The 13,351-nt window shown below is 34.5% G+C and overlaps 1 protein-coding gene across 8 annotated transcripts in view; it reads right to left on the bottom strand.

The window, feature by feature from the left end:
• DGKB (diacylglycerol kinase beta) overlaps positions 1–13,351 on the bottom strand; it is a 408,380-nt gene that overhangs the window by 183,681 nt on the left and 211,348 nt on the right. For all 8 annotated transcript variants that reach the window (XM_069860357.1, XM_069860356.1, XM_069860359.1 and 5 more), the window contains 2 exons: positions 4,319–4,404; positions 1,892–1,981 (listed from right to left, as the gene is read on the bottom strand). In XM_069860357.1, coding sequence (XP_069716458.1) covers positions 1,892–1,981; positions 4,319–4,404 — 176 coding nt within the window. The remainder of the gene's footprint in view (positions 1–1,891; positions 1,982–4,318; positions 4,405–13,351) is intronic.

The raw sequence follows: 13,351 nt of genomic DNA, 5'->3' as shown, positions 1-13,351 counted from the left end.
CATCAGATTTATACTGGAGAAAATAATTTGATCTTCAAAACATGCAAATCCCTTCAGTTTTTTAAATAATTACAGCAGTTATCCAGAAATCAAATATTATACTTTGTAAAAATGTCTTGCTATGAAATTAGTCATAATAATTAAATGTCTTTGATTTTAAAATGTATAGAAAAATAAAGTCATACAGCAGATTTGTCTGATGAAAGTCTAACAAAAGACTGGAAGGTTAGAAGATCTTTCTCTTGCTTGCCAAGATGCAGTGGCAAGTCCTTAGGTAATTCACTACTAGTAGTAGTTCACTACATATACAAACCTTAGCAGAAAACAGGCATTCACACTTTTAGCAAGTAAAATCATCCCTGCTCAAAACCCATTGCTGATATATTTCTTTACAGTTGTATAGCATGTTTGTGTCAGTTACTGTTAACAGTTACTGTTAGTTACAACACGTAACAGCAGCATGCACAATTCCATTTGTCTGTATCCTTCAGATTACTTACTAGTAATTTACTTTCTGGGAGCCCTGTCTCCTGTTCCATCTATGGAAGTTCCAGAAAATCTGTGTTATGGCGTTGTCTACCATGAAACAACTGGGCAAAGAATGATGAAAGCCAGAACATTTTCATACTGTCTTTTTCTATTTTAGTCCAGACTGAATTACTGAAACTAGAAGGTAAATTAATAGAAGGACAGGTCCTGACTAGCGTAATCGAATGTTTTAATTTTTCTAAGCTGACCCTGCTTAGAACAGGAGACTGGACTAGTAATTTCCTGCAACCCCTTCCAACCTGAATTATTCTATGACTCAACTTTATGAACTGATTTGACTGGGTTTTGGATTGTGTTTTGGTTTTTTTTGAAGATTGTGTGAATAAACAATCACCAGTCATGACAGAGACATTAAAAGAAGCCTCAAATGATTTGACAGAACATTATAGTTAACAAAGAAGTTCCATAGCATGGAAACTATTGAGAATTTGCTAGAGACTATCTGGTAACACGGCAGACACTTGCAAATGAAACTTGCTATATGATGAGCCAGAAGAAGGAAGAGATACCTACAAAGGCTTAAAAATCCCAAATAAATAGCCAAGTTCCAAATATACAACTTCTCGACTGAAATGACCAGATGAGACCTGAAATAAAATTGGCTGTGAGCCCATAAACTGATGTGCTTTCACCAGAGACTGAGTCTTGCCTAAGACTTCCTTCTTTGTTTCTCCTTCAAGTTATCTTGTAATGCAAATCCTGAATGGAGAGAAGTTATTGGTGCAGCTGAGAGTAAGGCTCGATACATCCAGGAAAGGATGCAAAGGGTATTAAAGGTCTGACTTTACAGATACTCTCCTTTCAGCATCCCTTGCCTTCTCATTTCCTGATAAATAGTACCACAGCACTTATTTGTCTGGATTCCTCTGTAGGAGAAGAGGAGTGGATCAAAGGAACTAGTCTGAGGCCAAGACACATTTTTCATTTAATATTTATGAATATTAAAAAAGATGAAACCACTCCAAACCCATTATTAGCTGTTTTCAGTAACCCTTTCAGAACAGCCCCAATGAAAATCCATTTAAGAATATTCCCTTTTTAAGGTATTGATCTAAGAAATAACTGCCATATAACAAATAGCTATGTGCTACTCTCATTGCACCTTGGAGCCTTTTTGGTGAAGCAGAAGATACAAACAAAGTATGAAGGGTGATTATATCCTTTAATATCTATAAAATAATTCATATACATATACAGACAGCTAACTCCAAAAAGAGGAAAGGTTATAATGGCTCTTTACATACATTATAAAAAAGAAATCAAAATGTTAAAATAGACTTTGATGGAACAGGTTTTTTTTTCTTTTAATTACATTATGCACTGTGGTTTAATTTGTGTTTACCTCCTCCCCATCTCAGACACCTTGCTAAATCATTGCCAGTCCCAAGAGGCAGGATAGCAACTGGAGGATGCTTAATCAAGTTCGCTTTCTCTGTGAATAAAGAAGGAAAAACTTAACTAAGAGACAAAAATATCTAATTGTATAGTAGTGATACAATAATTTGTCTTTCATGGAAACAAAACCTACAATACATGTTTTGTATATGAGATTATGTTACCTGCTCAGCAAGAAGCATTTCACCAAGCCACTCCATCATCCAGTCAATATTCAATCCTTAATCCTAATTTATTGAATTCTTATTACAAGGAGTTTTGTAACCCAAAGATGTAATAATAAACATTCATAAACAGTGACACTCAAGATCTTTCCAAGACTGAACATGTGATCTCTACTGCTTTCAGCTCTGCCATTCCCAGCTATGGATGCAGAAGAGTAACAGTTAAGGGCATAAACAGTGAGAGAAATCTTGCAGTTTTTTATCTGAGTGACCAAAGTTGTGTTTAACTGTGTATTCACTTGGATTCATGTCTACAAATGAGCACCCTTACCAAGAACTCCCTGGAATCACCACCAAGGGCTTGCTCATCAGGAATTAAATCTGATATTCAAAATGAGCATTGATCTACCGGATCAAATCTCTGAGTCAATATTTTTTTTTTAAGTAATATTTTGAAATATATGAACTTACAGTGTTATATGAATCTTTACTAGTACTTTTCTAGCATTTCAAGCCAAAGTATCTCTGTTCAAATCCAATGGGAAAACGTTTGCCAAGAAATACAGCCTTTCTGAAAGCTGGAAATGGGGGAGTTATCCCCACAGTATAGTATTTAAAGTACTTAATTTGTCAAATTCCTCATTTAATTGTAATGAGTAGCATATCTAGTTTAAAACTTATATTTCAACACTTAAACAATCAAATATTTTGTTCACAGAATTATCAGCAATTCTCAATAGAAGTTTATACATCGAATGGATATAGCAGGGGCATCTTGCTATTAGTCAGTTTCTCTCATCAATACTTCAGGAACATTTAACATTCACAATGCTAGTGTACTGCAAATCTTTAAGAGAATTTACTATTTAAAAAAATCGTAAACAGGAAAAAATAGTTTTGGCAATTTTTCTCCTTTTTGTGTTTTATTAATTCTATTTTTTTCTTTTTTTTCTTATTTTTTTCTATCTACTTCTTGCTTTGCTCTCAGCAAAGATTCTTTGTACGTCAGGAGATCAGGAAAGAAAAGATGAAACCAGAAAGTGCTTATTTCTTGAAACAGGTGATTTCTTAAACTTTACATGCCAAAAGGCTTTTGTGCACTGAAAGCCAGCATTGGAAATGTATTTCCTGCACCAATGAAAAAACGGATCCTAGATTCCTCAGATGATTTCTTAGTTCTGCACCACAAAAATTGCTGCAGAACACATTAATTTACCATGACAAAATGCAGTCATTTTTTCAAATAATGCAACTTAAAGAGAAAGTAACTGCATGACATTTTAGACCTCATGAAAAAAGTGATGACACAATTAACAGCTGCAAAAATTCACCTCTTCCAAGTTTAGGCAATACATCTGATATTTATATGCATTGATTTAGAACTTTGAAAGCTATTTGAGAGTTACAATCAATAGCTTGCATTTGCAAAAAGACTTTTTTTTTCAAACTAAGATTAGAAATACGCCTTTGCTATCATCCATTTCTTCTTGACAGCATTTTTATTTTTCACTGAAAAGGCTTTCTGGTCCCCACCTCCCACAATGCACACACTTTTAAACACTCTTCATCTAAACTTTCAGTTGAGTCTTTTGACCTCTCTTCAATCCTTTCATAAATGCTGTCATCACACATTCCCATTTTTTTTTCCTCTACAGCCCATCTAATGCCAAATAAATGATCATGTGGTGTGGAGAATGTTATTAAGCCTTGAGAAGTTTAAATCTGTAATATCTTGACTTTCAGGTCTCCCTAATGATTTGTACAGAGGAGTTTATTGTCAACTGACTCAAAGAACTCCAAAACTGAAACGACTGTTAAACCATTAGCTCCATTATAGGATAATGGCGCATAAACAAAAATTTGGTAACTGAAAACGGAAATGGGCTAGGGTAAATGGTCTTAAAAGAAATAACTTAGATTTGATCCCATTTGGGGAACAGACTTGGAACTGACAATAAAACAGAGTGACTAAAATGCCTTCCTTTTTGGAAATTCAAAGGACTACAAAAAGTGGACTTGTCTAGGGATCCTTAATACGCTTTGCAACTTGATTATCCTTAAAAATAACCGTATCACGAACTAATAAATTTCAAATGTTTAAATTAAAAAGAGCTTGTTCGAAATAGCTGCATCCATATGTTGGGATATAGGGAAGAGAAGTAAAGTGAAAAGCACAAGTCAAGCAAAACTATGTAAATGCTATTGTTTACCTATGCAATCCAAAATCCAGCCTACTGTTCCATCTCCACCGCATGCTAGTACTCTGAACTCGGGAACATCTCGGAAAAAATTTAACCTAAAAACAGTAAATGAAGATATCTATTTAATTATCATAAATCCACTGTGCATTATGCAAACTGGTTAAGGCTTAAGACATTTCATTAAACAGTAAATGGCAAGCGAACACTTAATAATCACCGCTGCTCATGCATTCATTGTTTAAACAAATACTATCCAACACTGTATTATCAAAATAATTTCATGTGGAATTGTTAATTCAAGGGTTATTTTCGTACACTAATACTAGAAATAGCTTGGACGTGATGGTTTGTCCAAGTCTTTTGGCTTAATTCATGTTTGAATCTATTATCAGAAAATATTTTCTGTTTACTTAGTTCTAAATAGATACGTAGTCTCTCAAGACAGAAAAGTCTAAGGTGACTGAATGCACTAGCTACAACATTTCCTTGTGAGGTGAAGGAAATGGAAAGTACAATGTTCAAAAAAGTTATTTAAGATACAGAAGATGTCAGAACAACAACTTGCTCTACTAGTTTTAGATGAGAATTTAGAGATTAGTAAAACTACGTAGAATAAAGCCCATCACACTGTTGTCCCACCCCGTCTCAATTTCCCTTCTCAGACAGGCACTTGGTCGATTTCAAGTGTCAAGTACAATGTTCGAAGGATGCCTGCTTCTTCTGTATTAAAACCTGCTTTGTCCTTCTGACCTATTACGTTCTACTTCACACATCTGCAGGAAAACTGCTATAGGAACTCTTCTGATCCCAAATGTCTAGAGCCAAATCTGACTGGGTACACCTAGGGAACATTTCTTCTAATAAATGTATGTGCTGAAAGACCCTCTCCTACCACCATAAAGGTGGACATTCAGATGTGCCCTGGCCCTCAGGTGTGGGTCTCTGTCACTTCATGAGACCCAACAAAAGGCAAATGCCTCCCATCGCCAGCATTACCACTTTAAACCAGTGTTCTAGGTCTGTAGAAATTTAGCAGATCTAATTTTATTGCTTCCAGTACGGAGGGTATTCCAGATTAATTTAAAAACAAATTATAGCCCAGAGGTGATGGCAGGGTACTGAATTCTATAAATATTTAAGCTTTTCTACCACATAACAGATGTCAAAAAAAGTCTGGAGAAAACAAATAAGCAAAGAAACAAACAAAACAGAACAAGACCAAAGTACAGGGGTGACGCTAGCTTTAACCCAGTTAGGCAGCACACAGAGCTAAACCTCGCTCTCCCTCTTTATAAACAAGCATCCTCACCATCTGGCTATCAAATATTCTTTTTGTTTGGACTGTATATTTAATCTTTGTCAGAACAGTATACCTTCCTAAGAACTGGGAACTGAAAAGTATGGCAAAACCATACTGTCAAAAAAATTCTCACTAAGCTTCATTCATATTTTACCTGGAGCATTTTATATTCATACACAGGGAATTTAGAAAAAAAAAAAATCGTAGCACAGCATTAAGTTCACGTGACTTTTTTTTTTTATAAATTTAAACATAAAAACAATACATACATTATATAAACGTAATATACTCAAAATATATCAAAAATATATCTGACATTATATACTTGCATACATATAGCATATATAAATGTATTATAACATACATATATTAATAAAATCCAACTAATTTATAAAATTAGATATAGTTATACAATTATATGTGTAAATACAGCTCATTCACTGAATTAGTGTGCAGCCTATATGAAGAGTTGAGAAGGAAATTTGGTTTTCTGTTTATAAGGCTTCATTCAAACTCAGTAAATGTTACAATTCTAAAGAAAGAATTTGACAGATTTCTTCACAGAATTTAAAGTAAAGAGTAAGTGTTGCCTATGAAGACAGCTTTAGTCAATTAGTGTTTTAATAGCACCTGTTACCTCTTATCCTCAGAACATTTGTATATGGATTAAAAGAAAAAGGGTTGTTGGAGAATAACTTAAAGTGGTTTGAAATGCAAATTAAAAAAATGGAACTAATTGTAAAGGCTTCATGCACTGTTAGACTACAGTAAAAGACCAGAATATAAAATCTAGTCCTATTTTCTCGAAGTGATCTATAAAATTTTACAGAAATTCTAGGTATATATAATAACATCAAATAACATAAAAATATAAAACAATACTTACAATAGGTCTCTTCCCCAAAATTTCTATCACTACATTTAAAAAATTATTATTGTTATTATTATTATTATTGTTGTTGTTAAACAATTTAGTTTATTACTCTTTACATACCTCAGAAACTTCAAAACATGTATTTTACTGGTATGAAATTAATTGGTATTATAATCCACACACAATCATTTAATACAACATATTATTTTCAGGGGTTTTTTTTAATTAAGAAAAGTACCGTCATTAAAAAAAAATCCCCTTTTATTCATGGATAGAAGAATAGGTTGACATTTTTTATACAAACTTTATTTTCATAGACATTATAATAAAAAGCCTTCCTACACCACTTAACAAAAGCCAGCGGAGCTGGAATGGTACATAAGACAACAATGAGGCTGGTACAGACTGGGACCCAAGTTTTAGCTGTTCTTCAGTCACTGGCAAAAAGGCAACAGGAAGGATCAGACCTTCAACTAACATCTCCTACCATAGGTAAAACAAAACTCCTGATACGTTTGGGAATACAAGATGAGGAGCCACAAATAGAATAACACATAAGAACAAAAAATAAAAAGTATGGCTGCGTATTAAGGCCTTAAAACAGCAGGATATTTTTGCTTGGTGAAATGTTACATGATTTCTCTTTTTACTGAGAAAGGTCAATATAAACAGTCTCTAAATGTGGATTACAAGATATTATTATATTTGATTGTATTTTTATCATCAAAATTGACAAGATCATCTAATTCTTGCCCGATGATCGAATTCCTGTATCATTAAACTGCACCTTGCCTTTTTTTTTTTATACAGTATCTCCCTACAGTTCACTTTCTACAATTTTCATAAACATACACATAGTTCTTAGTCCACAGCCAATAATTAACAGTAAATTGGTTCAGTCATAGGACTGAACTGGAAAACCTGTCAATAGGCATCTTCATCTCAATAGCTCCCTTGTAAATTGACCTGTTTCAGTCTTCCCTAATCCAGTTTCCCATCTGCTGGATGTAATACAAATACATTTAAACCACTGAAGGTGGGTGATATCAGCCTATTCTTACTTTATTTTGCCAGACAAGGATCACACAGAGGCTATTACTGAGTTTCTGCTGACAAATTAGTAATTTCCACCTGAAAGAGGCAACTGTTTCAACTACCTATACTACTCTAATTCAGTTCTTCTTCACCCCATCAAATCCATACAAATGCAGAGAAACTACATATGAATAAAACACCAGTGCTAGAGCACTTAACTATCTGTTGTTGAACCATGCATTTAACTGGTTCGTGCACAGATAACTCCTCCCTCTGAACCCCAAACACCCCTTATTCTTATAGAATTGTTTCAGGAAATATTATCGCACTGTCTTTAAAACTATTTTAAAACTTAAATTGCGATGCTTTCCGTTTAGATACCTGAAATTTTTTAGCCAGTCAACTTCACTCACAGTCAAAACAAAAATTAGAACTGTCAATATCCCAGGAAAAAAAGAATTCACTGATACTGGCATATCAGCTAAATGTAAGGTAAATTGGAAAATATCAATGGTTATAAAAATACTATATAACTTGGTAAATTTCTCAAAGTGAAAAAAAAGGAGGGGGGGAACAGAACCTAGTAACTGCCTATGTTAGAGAAATTTTCCTTTAAATAAATGTGTTAGAGCTACTTCAGCTTTTCAGCTTAGAAAAATGGTTTTACTGAGCTGCTTTTACAGTTACCCCTAAGTAATCTGGGTTCAGTTTTTGGAAAAGGAATATAACTTAGAAATAGATGATCAATAGAATCTGTAAATATTTTTGCCTTAAAGCTTCTCAGTCATTATGATATGAATATTGACTTGAACTTTGTCAATTACAATACTTGCATTTAATTGTAATCAACTGCAAGACAGAGGATTTTTAAACCTCTGCATTAATACAGTTTCTTAGTAAATCATAAAGATACTTGTTATGACTTCTGTTTCAAAGCTTCTATATTTGCAGTAATAAAGTTGGCTGGCCTTCAAGGTATTGACACAATAATACTCAACCAATAAATATGTATAATCATTAAATTAAACAAATATTCATTTTTCATAAAGTGTGGTAGAAATAAAATAAATATTGACAACATTTTCTTGAATGACATCTCTAACTTATGAGTTTGATAATTACAAGTGAATTAGTACAACATTTATATATCGGGACAGAACTTACACGGTCTGTGAACGAAGTGAATGAAATGGAAGTAAATGAAAGAAAAACGTTCACTCTAAATATCCCCAGCTCAAAGCAGATTAGAGCCTGCTAAACCTTCATTAAGAGATTCAAGTTAATGAATGACCAATCTGGTAGAAATCTCACACTTCCAGGTGAACCCTAGAGCTTAGAAACTTTGTCCACTTGGAAATTCACAGTGTTTGGTTTAATGTAGCAATTTCACTAACTGAGACATTCAACTTACCACCGATTCTTCTAAACTAACTGTCCATAGGGAATTATCAAGTTGAAAGACAAAGCAATTTCATTGTTGGAATGTTTACTCCTTTATTTTAATGACCATATTGCTGTCATTTTACTAAACAAAGCAAATAAAATCCCTGAAAAATGGCTATTTACTTCAGCATATGAATGAAAATTAAACACAGTTTTTCCTCCTCTAGACTGCCAAGCTTAGCTGGCCACGTAACTAAACAATATACACACTTTAACTTCATTACAACTTTCAGTTACAGTTTTCTGTATACTGTAATGACACTATTCATGAGACAGCAATTCCAGTAAATCACTCTAGTAAAAACAGTTTCAACAAATCCAGTTTATCATTGCATGGACCAATATATTGCTCTCTTGGAAAGGCATTTTAATGTGCAAAACTGGTAGATGCATATATTGCAGCTGAAAATAATGCTTTCAGTTCACATACTGTCTATAGATAAAGGTGGCTGACAATTTCTAATCACAGGCTTGCTCAAGAACTTCACATTTAGCACATTTAGAAAATCAGGATCTCGGTCCCTCAGTGTGTGATCACATCAAATATTGAGGAACTCCATAAAGACAAGGGACATTTTACTGTCAGGTCCCCAACACTGAAAACATTGGTCCATGTAATATACTTCACATTCAAAAATACCTATAGTATCATACAATCATAGAATGGTTTGAGTTGGAAGGTACCTTTAAAGATCATCTAGTCCAACGTCCCTGCCACCAGGAGGGGAGTTTATCACTAGAACAGGTTGCTCAAAGCTCTGTGCAACCAAAATGTAGGTTTTCCTTATCTATTGCTTAGGACGGGTGCTCAGTATAGCACTGCAGTCAGCAGACGGCCACAAATCATTCTGATACAGATACTGAACAATAACGATCACTGCAAGAATGAAAAAAATTGGTTTATCTGCATAATGCCCACAAGACAGATAGCAGCCTTGCAGATTTGGGAGAGAGATACACCACTCATGAAGAAACACAGAACCATTTCTGGGAAAAGTGAATCAATATATGCTGGGTAGCCGGTGGAAGAAAGATGCTGGACATGATACATTCAGAAGTAACTTAACTGTGCCAGTCAAAAGCTTATTTTGAGGTGGCCAAGAAAAGAGAATCAGCCCACGACACGAGAACAGCAAACTATTAAGCAGGGTACAGGGTATGCCAGAGGCTTTTAAAACAGCTTTCAGACAAAGCTGTAAGGGAGTGGCAGAGTCACTACTGAACAATTACATTTGTTAAGAGAGTAGTGAATGAATGATAGGAATGGTTGGACTCGATGATCCGGTGGGTCTCTTCCAACCTGGTGATTCTATGATTCTATGAATCCGTTTTACAACTTCGGAAGCCTAGATTGAGACGGGAAATTCCTGATAATTACAACATAAAAAGACTGTGCTATGTACACAGCAAACACCACGGATATCATACAAGTAAAAACATTGTTAAACAGCTGTTTAAAATATATCTCTAAACCCAAGGTTTAAGTTCCATGTGAGAAGACTTACTGAGTTCTAAGTACTACTACTCTATAGCACACAACTGTTGACTTTAATCATTAGGATGCAACGAACCCCACTACGGCTTGCAATGCCATTTTTTGGAAATAATGTAATTCTTCCAAAGAAACAGGGGCTAGGTTCAAGGTTTTGTTCAGGTGAAAATAACTTTGCGGTTTTATCTTCTAAAAATATTCTTGGTATACATGCCTCCTGTACACTCCAAATGCCCAACAGCAAAGAAATGCTCTAGCAACCAATTCCAATGATCAGAGAAAACAGTGTAATTATCAAAATAGGCCTGTTCCTTTGTGAAGTTGTAAAGGTCCAGGTGCTGTACATTCCCAACTAAATTACAGACCAAGTTGTAGGGATTCAGTTTGGCTGTCTTGGGTATCTTTTAAGTGGACAGAATTTGAGATTTAAAAAGGCCTGTTGAGGTAAACTTGTGAATAGAATTTAAAAAAAAAAATATATAAGCTCCCCAAATTAAATGCTTAAGGGAGTTACAAAGAAATACAACTTTTGTGGATATAATTTCTATTATAGAGTATAAAAATAACATAAATTAGACATTTTAAATAACAGACTTAAGGGAACAGGAGCCTTTTCAGAGTAACAAAGCCTTTGTGAAACAGTGACCTCTCCACAGAGTCATGTGTGTCTGTTGCTCAACTGCTATTCATCCAGCTATTATTTACCTCTCTATGAGGTGAACAATAACTGAATTTCAGATTCTTCAAGATCATTAAATCCACAATAACAGTTGTTGTCAGACGTAGAAGAGTCCTATAGACATACAACAACCAAACAGGGAAACTCTTTTCAAGGCTAAAAACACAGGTGCTAGGCACAAATTACACAATGTCTCAGCCTGGCAATTTTCACATCACTTTGTTAACTGTGGCAGTCTGTAACTCTGGAGTAGCTTTTATGCCTGGGTTCAGCTGCAGAGCTTACAAGGTTTCTCCAGCTCACCTGTATCTCTCTACTCCCAAATAAAGAATGTCTAAACCATTAATTATTATACTAGTGTTTAAAGTGCACTGTTGCCCTTCGGCTGAGAGCTCCTCGATTTTTAGATCTCACAGCAGGTTAAATTCCATTGTTAGAAAGGAATCAATGCCAGAGAGTAGCAATTTATTTGCATTATGTACATATTTCTATACAGACCATAAACATGAGTCCTGACAAACAGTTCCAAAAACCTTAGATAAGAAATGCTAAGAAGCTACAAGAAATGTCTTTGTTGCTGCCCCTGCAGTTTTCCAAGAACCATCCCATCTATTCTCAAAACAGGTGACACACCCACTTGAGGAACTGTACAAGCAGATAGCAATACTAAAATTCATTGTCATTTTGTTCAAAATATTTTTAAGTTCTTCTACACATATGCAGATTTATAAAAATGCATAATAACTGATATTATGAAAGGTGGGGTTTATTTTTTTGTTTTTCTTTTATTTAAGGGAGAGGATTGAAAAGGAAAATTGCATGTATTGCTTCCAGATTTCAAAGAAATTAAAATATGGGACTCCACTAGTGGCCCTTCTTCCTCTGAACAAAGATTATTTTAACCATGTTTCAACTCAAGTCTGCTAAGGACTCCTTTATTCCAATGAATTTCTGTAAAGGAGAGTGGTTATCCCATTGAGGAGAAAGAACGAAAGACCTAACAATTGAGCTGCTTATGGTTCAAAAAAAATACAGCAGTTCCAGTCTCATGAAGATTCAGGATTTTACTGGTATCCTAGTTCTCCTGTCTTTCTTGCTGTTACCTAAACAGGAGATCATTAGCTTTTCAACAGAAATGAGCTGAAATATTAATTCACATTATCCACGGGTGTTTGGAACTCATCTTAGAAAAGTTGTGAATGTTCTCTTCTTAGCTGATGAAAGCAATCCATCAGAAAAATACCATCAAAAATAAAAACCATTAACTTGGGTTAAAGCAGCTAGTCTGGCTCTAACATTCTATAGGCTGAGTAAACATGTCTGGAAGTAATATTCAAAAGAAGAAAACAACCTCAAAATACTCAATTAAATGTATTACAATAATAATAAATGCTTTAAAATAAACATACATTATGCTTATCCCTTTCTGCTCACAACTGGCACAGTGAATACCCTTTTGTTTTACTCTGTGCTGTACAATACCCCACTCTGCTCCATTTCAATCAAAATGACACATACGACAATATTAAATAAATGTAAGACTTTGATTGACAATCCAGTATAACTGGCATTATAAAGATAGATGAGTGACTGGATGGATGGGCAGTTTTTACTAGGTAAACCACCCCTCACAGAAAGGCAACCAAGGACTGGTAAGTGGAATACAGAGTTTATTCAGTTGTTTGCTTAAGGGATAGATTATATGCAGCCTACGTAGCAATGCCAGGGGCAAGAAGTGACGGCAGGAGACAAACTCAAAATTTAGAATTATCCCTTTCTGTGGAATGAATAAGAAGATACACTAAAGCAAGCTTAAAAAACTGCAGTGTCTGTTTGGAAATTAATTAGAAATTTCTTCAAAGTGACTCTGAAGTGAAACTATTTTGATTTCTAGTAGGAAGAGAAATTGAAAATATTTTCTAAAAAACACTGTCTTGGTTCAAAAGATTAAAAGTTTAAATTGCTTCAGCGCAGGGTTTCAGTTTGAACATAACACTGCCCTCTTGTGCTTCTGCCTTAAAACACATTTTCTTTTACATCATAACTTACTTGAAAACCGAAGTCAGTTATAGAAATGCAGTCAGTAAGTGAGGTTAGATTTTTTTAGCTTGATTTTTATTAGCTTGATTTTTTTAACAAAAGGCTCAGTGAAATAAGATTAATTTGAACAAAAATATTTCAGTTGTTTTAGAAGCCGTCCTCTCAATCTCTAATATGGC

The sequence above is a fragment of the Phaenicophaeus curvirostris genome, chromosome 6 (assembly GCF_032191515.1).
Source record: "Phaenicophaeus curvirostris isolate KB17595 chromosome 6, BPBGC_Pcur_1.0, whole genome shotgun sequence".
Classification (NCBI taxonomy): Eukaryota; Metazoa; Chordata; class Aves; order Cuculiformes; family Cuculidae; genus Phaenicophaeus; species Phaenicophaeus curvirostris.
This window is presented reverse-complemented; position numbering and strand designations above follow the sequence as displayed.